Source organism: Chrysochloris asiatica, unplaced genomic scaffold (genome assembly GCF_000296735.1).
Source record: "Chrysochloris asiatica unplaced genomic scaffold, ChrAsi1.0 scaffold00271, whole genome shotgun sequence".
NCBI classification, from domain to species: domain Eukaryota; kingdom Metazoa; phylum Chordata; class Mammalia; order Afrosoricida; family Chrysochloridae; genus Chrysochloris; species Chrysochloris asiatica.
This window is the reverse complement of record NW_006408789.1, coordinates 1,910,212-1,933,008: the sequence shown is the minus strand read 5'-3', so window position 1 is coordinate 1,933,008 and position 22,797 is coordinate 1,910,212. Positions and strand designations below refer to the sequence as shown.

The 22,797-nt window shown below is 38.8% G+C and overlaps 1 protein-coding gene across 1 annotated transcript in view; it reads right to left on the bottom strand.

The window, feature by feature from the left end:
* The window catches only part of ESR1 (estrogen receptor 1), a 427,711-nt gene that overhangs the window by 355,723 nt on the left and 49,191 nt on the right, over positions 1-22,797 (bottom strand). The window contains exon 2 of the mRNA XM_006874352.1: positions 6,876-7,066. Within this exon, the coding sequence (XP_006874414.1) occupies positions 6,876-7,066 (191 nt within the window). The remainder of the gene's footprint in view (positions 1-6,875; positions 7,067-22,797) is intronic.

Sequence of the window (22,797 nt, the reverse complement as noted above, 5' to 3'; positions counted from 1 at the left end):
GCTATCCAGGGTGCTGGACTACCTCACGCTAAGCTGCTAAATCCTGGTGGTGGACCTAGCTGTCAGTTGTAGGTGGTAAAAACCTATGGTCCTCATGGCATTGCATCTTAACTCCATCGCTGACACCATGTCCTACTGGTCTAATCTAACCTCTAAAGCAAGATGACTGGTTAAATGTGGAGCATCTTTTCTATATGCTACATAGAGGGATTATGAAATGACAGCATAGCTAATGGTGTATAGATAGGTTTGGACCTCTACTGTGACTCTGGACATTTGGAATGATAGCAAAGGAGGATCAGGAGCTCAGAATTCCTGCTCCTATAGTCCAACCTGTTTATAGAATTGATCCCAGAGTCTCTGTCTGAAACACAGCTTCAGGAACACTGATTCTCCACCCCCAGTGACAAATAAATTCAGAGCATATCCAACTTCACCCTTTCCCTTAAATAGTGTCCTTGACTTGGCTTTAAAAGAAATCTGTTCAACTGGAAGCTATTACTCAATGCTTGAGTAATCAAGTTTGTACACTAAGTAGTAGATGGAAATTTGTATGCTTTCAAGTCCAACACTTTACCTCTTCAACTAAAACACTGAAAGCACTAGACTAATCTGATGGATACTCGTTCCTAACACTCTTCTTAAGTAACAAGAAAATCAGGAACAGGAGATGCATCTTCAGGACTTTCAACCTACATGTTAGATCCTTCACTCTCCTTAAATGCATTTGAGGGATGTGTGATTTATAAAGAGCCACAGAAGTTCAGTAAAACTTTTTGGTTTCAAGTTATTGAGACTATAATGAGAACATGCCACTAGAAATACTTAAATTTGCTCTGGTATTTCCCTTTTATACACACACACACACACACACATACAAATAAAATACTTGGAAATTCAGTCAAAGTTTGAGCACAGTCTAAGAGAATACATGAACACTCATCTGTCAGTGTGCCATACTGTGGTGGCTTGAGTGTTGCCGTGATGTTGTAAACTATGTCACTAATATCTCAAACGTCAGCAGGGTCACCTATGGTTGTCAAGTCTCAGCAGAACTTCCAGACTAAGGCAGACTGGAAGAAAGACTTGGTATCTACTTCTAAAAATCAGCCAATGTAAAGTCTACAGATCACAACAGAATACTTTCTGATGTAGTGCTGGGAGAGGAGCCCCCGGGTTGGAAAACACCACACAATGGTTACAGCAATTGACTCAACCATAGCAAAGACCAAGAAGATGTTGCAGGAGTGGGCAATGCTTTGTTATGCTATATATGGGAGCTGGCTGGAGCTGGTTCATTTACAACTAACAACAGCAAAGATCTAGAGACATGCTCCAACAATGCTTTTCTTTACATGGAAGGTAAACTTCCCACACTCTAGGTTACCTCTTGGTCTTCACATATGGTCATTCCTATAACTGAAAATTCCTCCCCTGGTTCACTGGGTTCATCCTCCAGGTCTAGGTTTATCATTTTAAGTCAAGAATCTTCTCTGAGATGCTGGCTCATCCACCAGGACTGAGTGAAATTGTTGTTGTTGTTGTTGTTGATGCTTTTAAATGCTGCTGAGTTGGTTCTGATGCATAGGGCCCCTGTATGGGGTTTTAGAGCAGCAGCTGATAAGCTTGAACCACCAACCTTGTGGTTCAAACTGACTTTTCAGTCCAGAGCATTAGCCCACAGTGCCACACCAGGACTCCAAAGAGAAATTGTTGTTGTTGTTGTTGTTGTTAAGTGCCATCAAGTGGATCCCAACCCATAGCAACCCTGTATAGGATTTTCCAGGAACAGCTGGTGAGCTTGAACCTCCAACCTTACAGTTCAAATGGCTTAGCAATCTGGCACATGAACCCACAGTGCCACACCAGCACTCCTTAAATCACTGCCCTGACCTTTTTGGTAGCATTTCCACACTGTAGTTGAATTGACAGTTAGTCTGCCTGTCCCATTACATTATATGCTTTATGTAGACAGAGACTCTGTCTTCCCTTTCATTGTATATTCAGTGCATTTAGTGTTTTGAACATGTTCAGTTTTTCTCAAGCTGAAGAAAAAAATTCAAGCTTCTACTTGCAATATTGAAAGATTCTATGGGAAAAATATTGAATGAGGCAGAAGGCATGAAAAGATGATGGAAGGAATACACAGAGTCACTGTACCAAAAAGGAATGATTGACATTCAGCTGTTTCAAGAGGCAGCATATGATGAAGAGCCAATGAATAAGAAGGAAGAAGCCCAAGCTTCACTGAAGCCACTGACAAACAACAAATTTCCAGGAATTTGATGGACTACAAATTGAAATCTTTCAACAAACCGAGGCGAAACTGGAGGCATTGATTCAACAATGCCCAGAAATTTGGAAGGCAGCTACTTGGCCAACTGATTGGAAGAGAATAGAAAATGGAAATAACTGAACAATATCATTAATACCACATACAAGAAGTCAGACTCATAGCGACCCTGTATAGGGTTTCCAAGGACTCTAACTACAAGGCTGGTGTTTCAAATTCACCAGCAGCTCCTTGAAAACCCTATACAGGGTCGCTATGAGCCCAAGCCAACTTGATGGTACTGAACTACAACAACCAAGAAAAAATCTATATTTTTATTTCAAATTGAAATACTGCCATGTTAATATAATATCTATTTTAATAAGTGTATACCTTCTTCTTTGACTTTTTTCTGTTCTGCTCAAGTGTTTTCTGTTTTCTCCTCTGGTGTGTTAATGCTGTAGCTTCGCTACACTCAAAAGGAAGTTTCAGAGTCTCTTCTGGCATCCATTTTAGTTTTTTCTTTCATTCTTGTCTTTCTTGTGACCTTTGGCATCCATTCTGTGTGATGTTCTTGATGTCATCACACAACTCTTACGGTCTTCAGTCATTAGTGTCTAATGCATCAGATCTATTTTTGAGATGATCTCTAAATTGAGATGGGATTTATTCAAGGTCATCTTTTGTCTCTTTAAAATTTGTTTTAATTTTCCCCAGCTTCAGCCTGAACTTGCATATGAGCAATTGGTGGCCTTTTCCACAGTACCCCTGGTCTTGTTTTGGCTGATGATTTTGAGCTTTTCTATCATAGCTTACCACAGATGTAGTCAGTTTGATTTCTATGTGTGCCATCTGGCAAGGTCCATGTGTATAATTGTCTTTTATGTTATTTTTTAAAAAAGGTATTTGCAATGAATAAGCCATTGGTCTTGTAAAATTCTATCATGCAATCTCCAGCATAGCTTCTATCACCAAGGCCATATTTCCAACTACTTATCCTTACACTTAACTTAAATATACACATATAATTTAACTAAGATCAAATATCAGACAATATGTTTAATTTTATAAAATAATGCCAATAAAAAAATTGGCTTACATTTTCAGCAGAGCTCTAAAAGATGTTGAGTACAAGGATTGTTAAAGAAAATGCTTTTAAAATTGACCAAGTTAGCCTTATATGTTATTCTACTAAGATATGAATGTCTAAGAAACGATCTCACTAGAAATATAAGGAAAAGTAAAAAATATAGGTTCTGCAGCTTTTGTCTCCATCAGAGTAGGGAAGAGTACGGCAAAAAAGTACATGAGAATGTCTTCTAGGATCATTGCCTATTAATTTAGTACACTCTAACTTAACAGACTCAATCTTAACAAGTTACTTAAGTGTAGATTTTCACAGATGAAACTATACAAAATTTCCATCAGAAACATTGTTAGTGTTTATGTGCTTTCCCTGAAGCTGAGAAAGCAAAGTAATAAAAACAGAGAAACGTGTCCCATTAAGACAAAAAGTAGCCCCACTGGTATAGTGATTAAGTACTCAGTTGCTAACCAAAAAAGTTGAAAGTTCAAATTCACCAGCCATTCTGCAGGAGAAAAATGTTGAAATTTGCTCCTGTAAAGATTTCAGCCTTGCAAACCCCGTGGAACATTCTATAATGTCACTATGAGATGAAGGGGCTTGACACCAACAGGTTTTTTTTGTTATTGGGCTTTTGGGGTTTCAGTATTAAGACAAAAATGTATTCATTTATTCTAAACTTACCATCTGAAAATGAGATCACCTGAAGAACAGATTTGATACATTAAACACTAAAGACCGAAGACCAGAAGAGTTGTGGGATGACATCAAGGACATCATACGTGAAGAGAGCAAAATGTCATTAAGAAGACAAGAAAGAAGGAAAAGGTTAAAATGGATGTCAGAAGGGACGCTGAAACTTGCTCTCCAGTGTAGAGATGCTAAATCAAATGGAAGAAATGAGGAAGCCCAGGAGCTGAACAGAAAATTACAAAGATCAGCTCGAGAAGATAAAGCCAAATATTTTAATAAAATGTGCAAAGATCTGGAATCAGAAAACCAAAAAGGAAGAACATGCTCAGCATTTCTCAAGCTGGGGGAACTGAAGAAAAAATTCAAGCCTCGACTTTCATTATTGAAATATTCTCTGGGCACATTTTTGAATGATGCAGAAAGCATCAAGAGAAGATGGAAGGAATATTCAGAGTCACTGTACCAAAAGGAAATGGTTAATGTCCAACCATTTCAAGAGGTAGCATATGATCAAGAGCCAATTATACTCAGGGAGGAAGTCCAAGGAGCATTGAAGGAACTGGCAAAGAACAAGGCACCAGGAATTGATGGAATACAAATGGAAAGCTTTCAAGAGGCACTCACTCATCTCTGCCAAGAAATTTGGAAGACAACTATCTGGCCGACTGATTGGAAAAGATCCATATTTGTGCCCATTCCAAAGAGAGGTGACCCAATGGAATGTGGAAATCATAGGACAATCTCTTTGATATCTCAAGTGAGCAAAGTTTTGCTAAAGGTAATACAGAAATGACTACAATCATACATTGACAGAGAACTTGCAGAGGTTCAAACCAGATTCAGAAGAGGCTGTGGAACGAGAGATATCATTGCTGATGTCCGATGGATCTTGGCTGAAAGCAGAGAATATCAGAAAGATGTTTACCTTTGCTTTAATGACTATGCAAAGGCTTTCGATTGTGTGGATCATGACAAGCTATAGACAACATTGAGAAGTATGAGTAATCCGGAACACTTAATTGTGCTCATGAGGAATCTGTACCTGGACCAAGAAACAGTTGTTCAAACAGAACATGGGAACACTGAATGTTTTAAAATTAAGAAGGGTGTGTGACAAGGTTGTATTCTTTCACCATACTTATTCAACTTGTATGCTGAGCAAATAATACAAGAAGCTGGGTTATATAAAGAAAAACGTGGCATCAGGATTGGAGGAAGACTCATTAACAACCTGTGATATTCAGCTGATACAACCTTGCTTGCTGAAAGTGAAGAGGACTTGAAGCATTTACTGATGAAGATCAAAGAGCACAGTCTTCAGTATGGATTACATCTCAATGTCAAGAAAACAAAAATCCTCTCCACGGGACCAATAAACAACATTTTATCAATGGAGAAAAGATTGATGTTGTCAAGGACTTTATTATTCTTGGATCAACTATCAACACTCATGGAAGCAGCAGTTAAGAGATCAGACGACATATTGCATTTGGCAAATCTGCTGCACAGGAACTTTTTAAAGTGTTGAAAAGCAAAGATGTCAGCTTGAGGACTAAGGTGCGCCTGACTCAAGCCATGGTATTTTCAATAACCTTATATGCATGCAAAAGCTGGACAGTGAATAAGGAAGACAGTAGAAGAATTGATGCCTTTAAACTATGGTGTTGGAGGAGAATACTAAAAGCGCCATAGGCTGCCTAAAGAACCAATAGATCTGTTTTGGAAGAAATGCAGCCAGAGTACTCCTTAGAGGTCAAGATAGCCAAACTTCATCTCTTATACTTTGGACATATTGTTAGGAGGGAACAGTCGCTGGAGAAGGATATAATGATTGGTAAAATGGAGGGTCAGAAAAAAAGAGGAAGACCCCCAACGAGATGGAATGGCCAGGTGGCAGCATCGATGGACTCAAGTATGGCAACAGTAGTGAGGTTGATCCAGGATTGGACATTGTTTTGTTCTGCTGTGCATAGGGTTGCTATAAGTCGGTGCCGACTCGATGGCACCTAACAACATAACAACAACAAAATTTCTCAGAGTCTGTAAGACAAAGGAACTTGGCATAAATAGTAAAAAATATTGATGTTTCTCAAGAGTATACTATGAAATGCAACCTATAGACACTCGGGGCAGAAACAAACTGTAAGCTGACAATATGACAAAAAAGTTGTCATTGGTCGTCTCTATGTTAGAAAAATATCAATGCAGGGGAGAAATGAAACATTATAGGTAGGTACCTAAAACTGTTTGGTCAGATGGAATTTACTTCAAGTCATCAGCCACTGAGTCTGATCTTATCATCTTATTCAAAAGTCAGGTCAATCCTTGAGACAACAAAGTGATGAAAGAGGAGGAAGAGGAGAGCACATTGAATTAGAATAGGTCTGGAGTAGAGATTAAAACAGACTATTTCCCTGAACAAAAACTAGGTAGACAAGAATTCTTTATAGACAGTTTATAACACACCATATTATAAAAACATAGCTATCTGCAAGACATGAATGTCCACCTGATGGTCCTAAATCAATACACAGACACCATCTTCCTTCCTCAGAGACCTCACTCCTGAAATTCCCTCTTCAAGAGTTGTTCCACACCAATTGAATTTTACCAAGTAGAAGAAATAAAATTACTCAGCCTCTGTTTCCATAGCTTCTGTCCACTTCTCTTGAGTGCTAGCCATTCTTCTCCATGTTTCCACCAAAAGTATTAGTGGATCTACTAGGTATGAATGTTTTGTACAACGGCTGACCTTAGTCTTCCTTCCTTTATTCCTTCTGCTCTTAGAATTAAAAATGGAATAAGTCGTTTTCAACACACTATTACCTTGAATACTTCTCTTGAAGAAGGCCTTACAGCCCTCACAGGACCAGACTCCATAATGGTACCCTGAGGCATAGTCACAGCACACTGCACAGTAGCGAGTTTCCTTGGCAGATTCCATGGTCATGTTTCCCTTGTCACCAGTACTAGCCAATCTCTCTCTGCCACCCTGGCGCCGGTTATCTGAATTGGGCCTGGAAAAGAAAAAAAAAAAAAAGTGGAAGAAAACAAAACAGAACAACAACAACAACAAAAGAATACAGTGAACCCACTAACACTGGAAAAGCAAAACACACACGCTGCTCTCTAAAGAACAAGAGGCTTGGGAGATGTGGCTGCTCCATTTATTCTGACATTTGAAATAATGAATCATAATGTAAGCTAATCTTATGTTACCTCTTGTTGCAGCAAAAGGTGTTTACCTATTATTTTAACCTTGAAGGGGAAATTGTTTATTGCAAACTTGCTTTAAAAATGGAGTCCCTACACCAGAATATATTAGTCAGGATTTATTCAATGACAAAATGAAATTAGCTAGATTATAACAGATATATTCATTTTCTCAGGGATTCACAATTAATTCAGAACCATTAGGGACCAAACCTTATTCCAATTCTAGGCCACACTACAGGTCTGTTGGGAGCAGAGACAAAACATAAAACAGATGGAGCATTGGAAACTCAGATGAACTGATGAGCAATGTAAAGCAAAAGTAGAAAGACAGCAATTCAAATATTTATGCCCTGGATATCAGTGCGAACAATTCTTCAATATCCAGTATTTTAGAACACGCAGACTGAGAAGAGTGAAGGGCATAGATAGTTGCAATGATCTCTGGAGATATACTAGAGGAAACCAACCTCCCAAAATGCAATAGAGAGTGAACAGTTACAAAGTTCTAGAAGAACCATGAGAATTGGAAGTTAAAAACTTAAGGAAGTAGAAATCTTTCAAAAGGAGAGTGATTGATTGATAGTTCCAAAAGGGTCAGAGAGGTACAACAAAGCAAGGATTGATAAAGTAAAGTCAGAGTTTGCAAAGAGCAAGGAATTCCAGTAAAGGGGTATACGCACAAGCCAACGTTCAAAAGAGTGAATGGACTTTAAGACTAGTGAAGGGCATTCCTTTCAGAAGTTGGCTGAGAATGGGAACAGCAGGAGAGAGAACAGTAGCATCTTAATCTAAAGAGAGTGGAAGAGAGTCTGAGACAGCCTCATATAGACTGGAGGGAACTGGCCTAGAGTCAGTGAATGGTTGATGATATAGAGGATGTTGGGTTTTGTTTGTTTGTTAGGTGTCATTAAGTTGGTTCAGATCAATTGTGACCTTACGTACAACAGAACAAAACACTATCCAGTCCTGCACCAACCTCACAAACTTATCAGGACAAACATATTGGTCAGGTCAAAGGACTAGAGGATTTTACAAAATTTATGAGATTTTACAAGGATAAATAAATTAACAAACAAACAAAAGATATAGGAGTTCTGGTGGGTGGTTAAGCCCTTGACTTCTAACCACAAGATCAGTGATTCAAACCCACCAGCCACTTGGCAAGAGAAAGATGTGGCAGTCTGTTTCCTAAAAGATTAAAACCCATTTGTTTTGAGTCAATTCCAACTCATAGGAATTTTATAGGACAAAGTAGAACTGTCACATAGGGTTTTCAAGACTAAATCCTTATGGAAACAGACTGTCACATCTTTCCCACTGGAGTAGCTGGTGAGTTCAACTATTGGCCTTTGTATTATGAGCCAAGTGCTTAACTACTGTGCTACCAAGGCTCCTCCCATAAAGACTTCAGCCTTGGGAACCCTATGAAGCAGTTCGACTCTGTCCTATAAAAACACTGTGAGTTGAACTGAGTCAAGGAAAACAGGCTCCCAGGTTAAGATGAGAGATATTAAATTGACCACAATCTGTCTGTCAGTTTGTTGTGCTATAGTGGTTTTCACGTTACTGTGATGCATGTTATTCAGCAGAGTCATGGTGGACAGGTTTCAGTGGAGCTTCCAGATTTAGACATACTAGGAAGAAGAAGACACAAACTACTTCTGAATGTTTAACCACAGAAAACCTTCTGAATAGCAACAGAAAACTGTCAGATACAGTGCTAGAAGATGAGACCCTCAGGTTGGAAGGCATTCAAAATACAACTAGAAAATAGCTCTCTTCTCAGAGAAAGGATGACTATGATGACAAGAATGGAGTAAAGCTTTTAGCAACTTCATTTGCTGATGGGGTACACCTCAAAAGGAAGAGAAACAGCTAAAAAAATATCCATTAATAATCAGGAGCTGGAATGTACAAAATATGAACCTTGGAAAATTGGAAGTTGTCAAAAATAAAATGGAAAGGGAGTGGGACTTGATGGCAGATAGGGTAGAGGTGTAGTGAAGATTTCTGTCAGCAATGCCACAGAATACCAGATGAAGTGGGTTCAGGAGAGAGCTCCAAAACTCTGAACCACATAGGTAAGCATATTTAAAATTTTTTGAAGGCTTAGAGCTATTGGAACTTTTAGCAGATGTACGAAATCTCATACTCTAGAATCTGCCGGGCTCAACAGCCCAGAGCTGACAACATGGGTGAGACCAAACAGCAAGACCAAGCAGGGGAGCAAGGAGACATGCCAGGAATTAATGACCACGGGAACATCGGCGCAAAGGTGACAATATGCTCTGTTTGGTTTTGCTTTGTTCTGATTTTTTTTTTTTTTTTTGTATCTGTTCATTGTCCTCTAGCTGTCTGTGCACATCCATTCTGGTGACTAGAGGGGTACCTGAGCTAGTGAACACCCCCACCCCCACCACTGGAGGGTTTTTCCACCATGCATACGCACAGATCCTCTCAGCATTTAGAGGGACTTGCCTTTCTCATTTGTTGAGTGCCTTGGAGTCTGTTCTGGCTCATAGTGACCCTGCACAGGATTTCTGAGGCTGTGAATCTTTGCGGGAGCAGAGAGCATAGTCTTTGTCCCATGGAACAGCTGGTGGTTTTGAGCTAATGGCCTTGGGCTTGGAGGCCCGATTCATAACCACTACGTTACAAGCAGGCAGCTCAAAATGGCACAGCCAGCCCTGAACTGTTTATTAATAGGGAAAAAGGCCAGAACAAGGGTTGTGGAGAGGGAGAGAGTTTAAAAACAAAACAGGCCAAAAATAAAATCCTGAGGTACAGGATGACAATAAACAGTGGCATCTTGAAATTTATCAGATGGCCTTGAAGGCAAGAAGCTGAAAGAAGACATTAAAGTCATACTCATATTCGGCTACAGATTTTCTTTCTTTCTTCCTTCCTTTCTTCTTCCTTCCTTCCTGCCTTCCTTTCTTTCTTTCTTCTCTCTCTCCTCTCCTTTTCCCACAATGATAGACTAGAGTATCCAATGAGGTTTTTTGCTTTGTTTTTTGTTATTTTTTTGTTCGGTTCTGTTGTATTTTGTTTTTATTCCTCCTTTTACCTCTAGGGGGCTCTTTCTCTCCCTATATTACCCAAGAAGAGACAGTAATTGCTGCCATGAAGTTAAGATACAATCACACCAAATTAAGCCCCACAATCCAGGCAAAACCAATACCAACTGCCATATACCAGGGAGGCAGATAACACCTGCGAAAGTTACTCTGAGTTAAGCAATATGAAGAGTGAAAAGGGAAGCCTACCTCCTAATCACATCTACCTGGAGGGAATAAGAAAGCATAAAAAATACCAAAACACACACTCAATTAAGTATTAAGGCCACAGATAAATACTAAACATATCCAAAAAGCAAAAACAGATAAACATATCAGCACACATCCAGAAACAAGATAAAATGTCTGAGACAAATAACCTAGAGGTAGACCTGGACTACATTATGGAAGGAGGGCAGGCCTTCGAAATGCCTGAGAAGGAATTCAGAAAAATTATTATAAAATATTTCAAAAACACTTTACAATGGAGTTGAGAAAATTAAGGAAGAAGTCAGGTAAGTGCTACAGGATCAATCAGATAAGCTAGATATAGCATTGTAAACAATTCAAAACCTACAGAAAGAGGATCAAACAATAAATAATAGAATATCAGAAATAGACAATACACTGAAAGGGCAAAGGAGTACAATTGAAGAGATGGAAGGCAGAACTAGTGAACTGGAGGACAAATGTCTCAATACCACTAAGATAGAGGAGCAAGAACAAAAAAAACAAAAACAAAAGGATAAAAAAATCCAAAGAAGGTCTAAGATGCATGTTAGACAACATGAAGAGGAATAATTTAAGAATTATTGGCATTCCAGAACACAAAGAATCACACAAGTCCACAGAAGGGATAGTTGAGGAGCTTCTGGAAGAAAAATTTTCTAACATCCTGAAAAGTGAAAAGATAAACATTCAGGAAGCTCAACAAACCTGAGAAAGGATAGATCCCAAAAGAAAATCACCGAGACGTATCATAATCAAGTTCTCCAAAATCAAAGATAAGGCAAGAATCCTGAAAACAGCTAGGGAAAAGAGAAGTGTTACATACAAAGGCAAACAAGTCAGATTAAACTCAGATATCACAGTAGAAACCATGCAGTCAAAAAGGCAATGAGGAGAAATATATAAAATCCTAATAGAAAAAAAACAAAACAAAAAACTGTCAACCAAGAATTCTTTATCTAGCAAAGCTATCAATCAAATACTATGACATAATCAAAACATTCCAGGATAAACAGAAGCTAAGGGACTTTTCCAAAGCCAACCTGTGCTACATAACATCCTAAAGGGAGTTCTGTGGCCTGAGAACCAACAAGAACAGACAACAACCAGAGACTGACATATGTGGCAGCACCTCCCAGAACTAAATGGAAGAGTTGAGGACAGAAAAAAACTATAAGAACAAACTCATAGAATCTGTGAGGTCAGTCTATGATCAAAACAATTACAATGTGGAAGAAGGTAAACATGTAGGAACAGAGATCAAGATAGTGAGAAGGTCAGGTAGATTACAGAATAAGATACATTGCACTAAATGGAGAGAAAAGTTAATGGAAAATAAGATAACCTCAAAGAAAATAAACACTTCACAACAAACCAAGAAAATGAAAATCCAAGAAGACCATGGAAACATTAAAACTATGAGGAAACTCACAAAAACCATGAATTCAGCACAAGAAGACATGCAGAACAAAGAAAGCAGCAACACCACAAAAAACAAACAAACATAATGGCAGCAATTAATCCATACCTATTGATAATTTAATGACACTGGATGTACATGCATTAAACTCATGAGTTAAGAGATGGAGGGAAGAAGAATGGATAAGAAAACAATATCCTTCAATATTCTGTCTGCAAGAGACACATCTTACACACAGAGACAAAAACAGATTAAAAGTCAAAGGATGGAAAAAAACATACCAAGCTAATTGCAATAACAAAAAGAGCAGGAGTGGCAGTACTAATCTCTGATAAAATAAACTTCAAGGCAAAAATCAGCATAATAGATAAAGATGGACATTATCTCATGATGAAAGGGACAATTGAACAAGATGACATAACCATAGTAAATGTCTATGCTCCCAATGAAAGAGCTCCAAAATATATAAAACAAACTCTAATAGATTTGAAGAAAGAAATAGACGAATTTACAATAATAGTGGGCATTTTTAATACATTGTTTTCACAATGAATAGAACAACCAGAAAGAAACTTGACAAAGACACAGAAGAACTAAACAACACAACCAACCAACTAGATGGTACAGAGCATTCAACCCAACGACAGCACAATGCACATTCTTTTCTAGTGCACATGGAACATTCTCCAGAATAGACCTTGTGTAAGTCCACAAAACAAACCTCCATAAATTTACAAATATCAAAATACTGCAAAACATCTTCTCAGACCACAATGCTATCAAATTAGAAATCAACAATAGGAAGACCCAAGGAAATCAAGTCAAATACATGGAAACTGAATAGCACCCCGCTGAAAAGCAACTGGGTAGTAGAAGAAATAAAAGGTGAACTCACAAAGTTCTAGAAACAAACGAGAACAAAAAGACAATATACCAAAATCTTTGGGACAGGGTGAAAGCAGTGCTGAGAGGACAATTTATTGCAATAAACGCACATATCCAAAAAGAAGAAAGAAACAAAATTAACACATTACCACAGCATCTACAACAATTAGAAACAGATCAACAGAGGGAAACTACAGCCTACCAAAGAAAGGAAATAATAAAGATTAGAGCAGAAATAAATGAGATCAAAAACAGAAAAACTATAGAAAGAATCAACAGGACAAGAAGCTGGTTCTTTGAAAGGATTAACAAAATTGACAGGCCATTGGCAAACCTAACAAAAGAAAAGAGAGAGAAGACACAAATAACATGCATTAGAAACCACACGGGCAACGTCACAATGGAACAAAAGGATATCAAAAGCATAGTAACAGAATACTATGAAAAGTTGTACTCCAACAAATTTGGAAACTTAGAAGAGATGGATACATTTTTAGAAAAACACAGCCTACCTAAACTTACAGTGAAGTAAAAACCAGAACAGACACATACAAAAGAAGAAATTGATCAGGTCATCAAAAAATTCCCAACCAAAAGAAGTCCAGGCCCAGATGGCTTCACTGGTGAATTCTACCAAACATTCAGGGAAGAGCTATCAGTAATTCTACTCAAATTATTCCAGAATATAGAGGAGGATGGAAAACTTCCTAATATATTTTATGAAGCAAGCATATCCCTCATATGAAAACCAGGGAAGGATGTCACTAAGAAAGAAAATTACAGACCAATATCCCTCATGAACATGGATGCAAAAATTCTCAACAAAATCCTAGCCAATAGAATCCACCAGCATATCAAAAAGATAATACATCATGATCAAATGGGATTCATATCAGGGATGCAAGGATGGATTAACATTAGAAAAACAATCAACTTAATCCACCATATAAATAAGAAAAAAGAAAAGAACCACATGATCATAGTGATTGATGGAGAAAAGGCATTTGACAAAATCCACCATCCATTCCTTATAAAAACACTCAACAAAGTAGGAATTGAAGGTAAATTCCTCAACATAATTCCAATGAAAGATACATTGATCAACTGACCAGAATCGAGAATCTAGAAATTTTCCTATCCACATACAGCCAACTGATTTTCAACAAATTACATAACTATATCACATGGGGAGGGGATAGTCTTTTCCATAGATAATGCTGGCAGAACTGGAAAGCAATATGCAAAAGATTGAAACAAGACCTTTACCTCATGCCTTATACAAAAATCAACTCAGCATGGATGACAGACCTAAATGTGGATCCCAGAATTATGAAGGCCATCGATTAAAAAGTAGGGACAAATGTGAGGGCACTAACTCAGGAAATACAAACAGTACCAAATATTTTTAAAACTACACACACAGAAGTAGACAAAATCAATGAGTGGGAAATACTAAAAATTAAAACTTATGTACAGCGAAAGACTTCACCAAAGAGTAAAGCGGGAACCCACAGAATGGGAAAAAATTTTTTGCAATGACACATCAGACAAGGGACTCATTTCTAAAATATACAGGAAACTATAACACCTCTACTAGAAAAAGATAATTTTAAAAAAATGGGCACAGGACATGAACAGACACTTCACCAAGGAGGAGATCCGGGCAGTCAACAAACATGAATAAATGTTCATGATCACTAGCCATTAGAGAGACGCAAATCAAAACAACAATGAAATACCATCTCACACCAGCAATAACAGAAAAGATGAAAAAAAGTAGAGGACAATAAATGCTAGAGAGGATGTGGAGAGACTGGGATCCTCTTGCATTGCTGGTGGGATTGCAAAATGGTCCAGCCTCTCTGGGAAGCAATATGGCACTTCCTCAGAAGGTTCGACATAGAAATACCTTATGATCCAGCAGTCAAGAAATCAAAGGATGTATTGCAGTAGGCAAATATGCTGCATTGCTGCTGTTGTTGTTGCTAAGTGTTTTCAAGTCATTTCCAATTCATAGTGACCCTGTATATGGTTTCCAAAGAGCACCTAGAGAGCTTGAACCACAGATCTTGTGATTCAAACCGGCCTTGAAGACCAGCACATTAACCCACAGCGCTACCAGACCTCTTTAGAGTGTTTAAGAGCAAAGATGTCAGTTTAAGGACTAAGGTGTGCCTGACTCAAGCCATAGTATTTTCAATAGCCTCATGTACATGTGAAAACTGGACAATGAATAAGGAAGACCGTACAAAATTTTATGCATTTGAGTTATGGTGATGAAGAAGAATATTAATGGTACCATGGACTGCCAGAAGAACAAACAAATCTGTTTTGGAAAAAGTGTAGCCAAAATGCTCCTTATACGCTAGGATGGCCAGACTTCATCTCTTACTTAAGACATATTGTTAGGAGGGACCAGTCCCTGGAGAAGGACATCATACTTGGTAAAGTGGAGGGTCAAGAAAAGAGGAAGATCCAAAGGAGATGGATTGGCAGAGTGGCAGCAGCAGTGGTCTGAAGCATAGCAGCAATTGTGATGATGGTGTAGGAATGGGCTGTGTTTTCTTTTGTTGTGCAGAGGACAGATATGAGTTGGAGCTGATTGAGCTATAGTGTTGGAGGAGAATACTGAAAGCACCATGGGCTGCCAAAAAAACCAACAGATCTGTGTTGGAAGAAGTGCAGCCAGAGTGCTCCTTGGAGGCCAAGATGGCCAAACTTTGCCTCTTATACTTCAGACATATTGTCAGAAGGGACCAATTGCTGGAGAAAGATATCATGTTTGGTAAGGTGGAGGGTCAGAGAAAAAGAGGAAGACCCCCAATGAGATGGATTGGCCAAGTGGCAGCATCGATGGACTCAAGGATGGCAACAGTAGTGAGGTTGGCCCAGGATCTGCTGTGCATAAGGTCACTATGAATTGGTACCAACTCGATGGCACCTAACAACAACAACAACAATACAACAGCAACATACTGAAATTAAGAAAGAGCTTCCAGGGTCTCATGACAAAGGAAGTTCGTGCATCTGGCCTCACTTCCCCAACCAAACACTAGACCATGCAAACTCTCACTGGTCCTTCTGTTCACAAGCCCTGTCTTTTCTTTTAGCTCAAACTTTGCAACCCTTCTCTTCTCACTCACAAATACTGCCCACAATTTATTTTGCTTTGGTTATTCTCAAAGTACAGTTGCCATAAAATCTCAGCTCTTTGCAAATTTCCAGCTTTGCCAAATTTTTCCATTCAAAATGACTTCGTTCTTCAGTTGGCAGCCTCAAATAGGACTTGTTCATTTTCTAATGATCCTTAGAGAGCACTGACCAGTAGTTTTCATTTCTGGTTCATATTCTGCTACCCATCTCTCTTCATTTCATCACCACGCTGTGGAACTCACCCCAATCAACCTCAACTCTTTTTTACTGTTTGTTTACTAATGTCTTATGAATGATTCAAGTCAGCAGGAAGCAGCTGTGAATATTCAACTATAGAAGCTCAGTGCCTTGGGGACCAGTGGTGGTCTGCAAGCAAGGAATTGACAGACTCAGTAACTTATAAACCACTTGCCCTTGAGTTGATCCCAATTTAAGGGGACCCTATGGGGGTCCTGGTGTGGCACTGTGGGCTAATGCGCCAGACTGCAAAGCCATTTGAACTGCAAGGTTGGTGGTTCAAGCTCACCAGCTGCTCCTCAGAAACCCTATACAGGGCCACTATGGGTCAGAACCAACTCAACAGCACTTAACAATAACTATTGCATAGTTTCCAATGGCTGAGTTTTTAAAAGCAGCTAGCCAGATCTCTCTTCTGAGATGTCTCTAGTGAATTCAAACCATCAGCTTTTTGGCTTGCAGCCAAACATGTTAACATTTTTTGCATCACCCAAGGTTTCCTTGGTGTCTTCTAAGCAAAACTAAACCAAACCAAACCCATAACTGCCTAGAAGATTCTCATTCACAGTCACATTATAGAACTCTCCCATCATTTCCTAACCTTCAATTTTTAGGGAAGCTGACAGCCACAACATTCTCCTGCAGAGTGGCTGGTGTGCTCTAACCACCGACCTTACCTTTAGTTAGCAGCTGAGTGCTTAATGACTGAGCCACCAGGGCTCTTTCAGTGTCTTGTTGTTGTTAAGTGCCAACAAGTCGATTCCGACTCATAGCGACCCTGTATACAGTTTCCAAGGAGCGACTGGTAGGTTTGAACCACCAAGCCTGTGGTTCAAATTGATCTTGTGGTCCAGTGCTTATCCTACAGTTTCCACACCTGCATCTTTTAACCCTTATTAATTACTGCAGCCCCAGTACCTAGTTTAATTGCCAGTATATAATATTGTTGTTGTTGTCAAGTACAATGGTTTGGTTCTGACTCATAGTGACCCTGTATAGGGTTTCCAAGGCAAGACTGGTGAGTTTGAATGGCTGACTTTGTGATTCAAACCAACCTAGAAGTCCTGCATTTATCTTACAGCGCCACACCAAGACTCCCAACATATAATAGAAATTTGTTATATGAATGAATAGGACATGCTTAGGTGAAACTTCCAAGGTGTCAAATATCCTACCACCCATTTCTCCATGGCAAAATATTGCAATGTTAAGGTCTTCATACCCTTGACTTCTTACCAGCCATTCCTAACCCCATAAATTTGAAGTCCCTTGTCCCTGATCTAAATGCTACAGCAGTTTTTCCCAGACTTTTCTGTCACTCACTATATTATTTCTTCAGCTGTGCATTCTCATCCCATTGGCTAAATCTTGTGTTTTATTCATCTTTGTAGTCTCAAGTGTTTATAGCACATTGCTTCACTCAGAACATGGACCCAATATTGACACCAAATAAAATAATCATGACTGGACCAATAAAGTGATAATTTGCACATTATAAATGGAATATGTAAATGTTGCTCACAAAGGTGATAGAAAGTGATATTCTAACAAAAGCACATTTTCTCCAGACCTAGTAAAGATGTTTGATGTCACTGCAATGCCTTTCATCTACACTTCATCTTTGAAATCGCACTAAAATAGTGAAAACCCACTAGAGCCTTGGGATATGAAACCAGACAGTGTCCAAAAATAAGCGAGGAAATTACACAGACCACATACGAAGGCGCTCGAAGAAGTTCATGGAAAAATGCCATTGTCTTTTCATTCCATTTTTCCACCAACTATTTGAAGTCCCCCTTGTATTTATCCTCCATAAAGCCACTTTTAAAATAATCTTTGAAATCCATATAGCTAACGTTTTGATTGTCATTTTCCATGAAGTCTTGTTTTTAAAAAAAAGATTATAATCAGCACTAAGTCAAAAGACAGGTTAGGTCTTTCCAAAAGACAGGAGAGCTCTGTGGCACTGAGAAATAGTTTTCATGTTGTATAGGGTATACATCAGGCAAAGCTAATTTGGCACAATTGCCTCCAAATTTCAGAGTTGTGGCTGCAGAATGCTGACTCATCTGGTCTAATTATGTGCAGTGAAAAGGAACAGAATGGAAAGGCTCCACATCTGGGCTCAGAACGACCCACAAAGGTAGGTCAGACACCAATCTAGGTTTATCTGTGGTTACATCAGTCTCAGTGGATGGACCTAGTTGCTCAGCCTTGCCCAACTGCCCATTCATGGCACTTCCAGCTTCATGTCTCTTTAGTAGAAAATACTTACATTGTGCTTAAGTTCATCTTTTTTTTTTTTATCTCCATCAGTCTCAGAACCTCTTTGGCTTCACCTTATTTTCAAAGGATTAAAAAATAACTACTTTTATTTTCATGTTCAAAATTTTGACAGGATCTGTTTTCCAAATGGAACACTTCAGATATCCTAACTGAGTCCTTAACCCATTATTAACCAAGTTGCTAAAACATCTCTCTCTTTGTAAAATCATTCTCTTTCTTATTGAAGTGTTCCTAAAATTTTAACATTTCTCTATTGGATTCTTTCTCGGAAGACTAAGATAAGAAGCACCAAGTTAAATTCTAAGAGGTTAAATATTGAAATCCTCTTAAAGATTCTCTGGAAAGAAGCAGAAATGAAATTTAAGCAAGGGATGAAAGGATGTTTTGCAACCACAAAGCACACATGTGACTAAAGAATGGAACAATGTCAATGAATTGATGGTCCCAAACATGAAGAATCAGGTAAAAATGAGATGACATCACTGCACCTATGAAAACTATAAACCCAAATGATTTGATTCAATTCTATTTTTATTACTTCAATTGACTATTAAACATCCCTAAATGGATGCTCCACTGATTTTGCACATTTAGTAAAATTAAGGGAAATGTCTGAAAGCATTCATAATGGATTCAGGGAGTGGACTCTCTTGGATCAAGTAAAAACAGATCATCATAAAAATATTTGCCAAGAAGATTTTCATTAATCAAAAGGAAAAGTTTGAAGCTCAACATAATCAAATACTGTTGTTTTTCCAACCATAAATAACAGTACCAGTTAGCCAAAAGCATGATTCCCCTGATTTGCCAAGCAATTAAAAACATTTTAAAGACTTGGTTTCTAAAGGACATATTTTTGCAAAACTAAATGAAAGCAGCCAACAGATGTCCACTCTAAAATTGTGGTTTAACTAAGTGCCACTGGAATAACGTCATTAGGATCCCCCCGTATGAAATCAAGTTCCCAAAGTTATGTGCATTCAAAATTCCTTATACTTTTTTTTATGGCAATTACCAAAATATCCAGTCCTGTATTTGGGTGATTCCAAGCTATTTATATCTCCCCAGTAAACAGTAAACTCCATGAAAGCCAGAACCATGTCTCCTTTACTCCCAACTTGAAATTGACACACAGTGCATTCTTAACTCTGTGTATTTGCTAATAGCGCTTCCCACTCGTCAGAAACCCTACACAGGGTTGCTATGAGTCAGATCCAACTTGACAGCACTTAGAAACAGCATACCTAATGCATCACCAAAGTTAGTCTTGTATTTCCTCAAAATACTATGCCTAGATGTCATTAAGATAGCAGACTAAGACGTGCCATGTTCCTGTCACCACAAGGCACATAAATAACAATAACAATAATGAGAAACTATTCTAGAAAAACCACTCAAAGTTTACAGCTGAATTTTCTTTTTTTTCCCTAAATGGTAGGGAAGTGTTGTTATTTCACCAACCCATGTACCACCTTCTCTCAGGGTCCTATGCTGGGGATTATAAGTTTGAAGACCATAGCTCATCTCCCCAGCATGGGACCCTGGTCTTCTTTGCTCTAACCTGATGGTCATGGTGGTGGTTTTGTACATGAAATGAAACTAGACATTATTAAAACATAAACCTGGAAATTTCATTTTTTTAAAAATGGGAACTTAAACACCACATCACATGGTTGTTGTTGTTGTTGTTGTTGTTAAGTGCCATCGAGTCGGGTCCGACCCATAGCGACCCTGTACAGGGTTTCCGAGGGTGTAAATCCTTACGGGAGTAGAAAGCCTCATCTTTCTCCCGCGGAGCAGCTGGTAGTTTCGAACTGCTGACCTTAAGGTTCACAGCCCGATTCGTAACCACTACGCTACCAGAGCGTTGTTGTTAGGTGTCATCAAGTCGGTACTGACTCACAGCGACCATATGTACAACACAACAAAACACTGCCTGGTCCTGGGCCAACCTCACAATTATCACAACACCTTGAGCCCACAGATGCTGTCACTTTGCCAATCCATCTCGCAGGGGTCTTACTCTTTTTCTCTGACCCTCCACCTTACCAAACATGATATCCCTTCTCCAGGAACTGATCCCTCCTGGCAATATGTCCAAAGTATGAGAGACAAAGTTTGGCCATCCTGGTTGTCAAGGAGCACTGTGGCTGCACTTCTTCCTTCAACGATCTATTTGTTCTTTTGGCAGCCCATGGCACTTTCAATATTCTCCTCCAACACCATAACTTAAAAGCATCAATTCTTCTACAGTCTTCCTCATTCACTGTTAAGCTTTCACATGGAAATGAGGTTACTGAAAATATCATGGCTTGGGTCAGGCGCACCTTAGTCCTGAAGCTGACATCTTTGTTCGTCAACACTTTCAAAAGTCTTATGAAGCAGATTTGCCTAATACAATATGTAGTTTGATTTCCTGACTGCTGCTTCCACGATTGTTGATGGTTGATCCAAGAAGAATGAAGTCCTTGACAACTTGTTCCCCCTTGACAAGAATGTTCTTTATTGGTCCAGTGGTGAGGATTTTTGCTTTCTTTACACTGAGATGTAATCCATACCAAAGGCTGTGCTCTTTGATCTTCAACAGGAAGCATTTTAAGTCCTCTTCACTTTCAGCAAGCAAGGTTGTATCATCTGCATATCGCAGGTTGTTAATGAGTCTTCCTCCAATCCTGATGTCATGTTTTTCTTCATATAACCCAGCTTTTCAGATTACTTGGTCAGCATACAAGTTGAATAAGTATGATGAAAAAATACAACTCTGTTGCACACCTTTCTTAGTTTTAAACCAATCAGTGTTCTCAAGTTCTGTTCGAACAACTGCCTATTGGTCCAGGTACAAATTCCTCATGAGCACAATTAAGTGTTCCGGAATACTCATACTTTGCAATGTTGTCCAAAGTTTGTCATGATCCACACAATTGAAAGCCTTTGCATAGTCAATAAAGCACAGGTAAACATCTTTCTGGTATTCTCTGCTTTCAGCCAAGATCCATCTGAAGTCAGCAATGATATCCTTCGTTCCACGGTCTCTTCTGATTCTGACTTTGACCTTTGAAAGTTCTCTGTCAATGTATGCTTGCAATCATTTCTGTATTACCTTTACTAGAACTTTACTTGCATGGGATATCAAAGATGCTGTCCAATGATCTCCACATTCCATTGGGTCACCTCTCTTTGGCATGGGCACAAATATGGACTCTTCCAATCATCAGTTGGCCAGATAGTTGTCTTGCAAATTTCTTGGCACAGATGAGTGAGTTCCTCCAGTGCTGCCTCACTGTCTTGAAAGATTTCAACTTTTATTCCATTAATTCCTGGTGCCTTGTTCTTTGCCAATTAATTCAATGCACCTTGGACTTCCTCCTTCAATATCATTGGCTCTTGATTATTTACTACCTCTTGAAATGTTACTACTCATATGTCAGTTTGTCATGCTGTGGTGGCTTATGAGTTGCTGTGATTCTGAAAGCTATGCCACTGGTATTTTAAATATCAGCAGGGTCACCCATGGTGGACAGGTTTCAGATGAGTTTCCAGACGAAGGCAGACTAGGAAGGAGAGACAAATCACTTCCAAATATTTAATCACTGAAAACCTTATGAATAGCAGAGAAACAATGTCAAATACAGTGCTGGAAAATGAGCCCCTCAGCTTGGAAGGCACTCAAAATGTTTCTGGGGAAGAGCTGCCTCAATAAAGTAGAGCTGACCATGATGATGTAAATGGAGTAAAGCCTGTGGGAGTAAAGCCAAGCCCGTGGGACCTTCACTTGCTGATGGGACACAACTCAAAATGAAGAGAAACAGCTGTGACATCCATTAATAATCAGAACATGGAATGTATAAAGAATGAATCTAGGAAAATTGGAAATTGTCAAAAAATGAAATGGAACACATAAGCATTGATATCTTAGGCATTAAGTGAGCTGAAATGGACGGGTTTGGGCCATTCTGAATCTGACAACCACATGGTTTACTATTCCAAGAATGACAAATTGAAGAGTAATGGTGTTGCATTCATCATCAAAAAGAACATATCCAGATCAGTCTGTGATAGGATAATATCCATGCACCTACAGGGAAGTCCAGTTAATACCACTATTATTCAAATTTACACACCAACCATGAAAATCAATGAGGATGAAATAGAAGAATTCTACCAGCTTTTTCTATCTGAAATTGATCAAATATGCAATCAGGACGTATTGATCATTACTAGTGATTGGAATGCAAACGTTGGAAACAAAGAGGAAGGATCAGTAGTT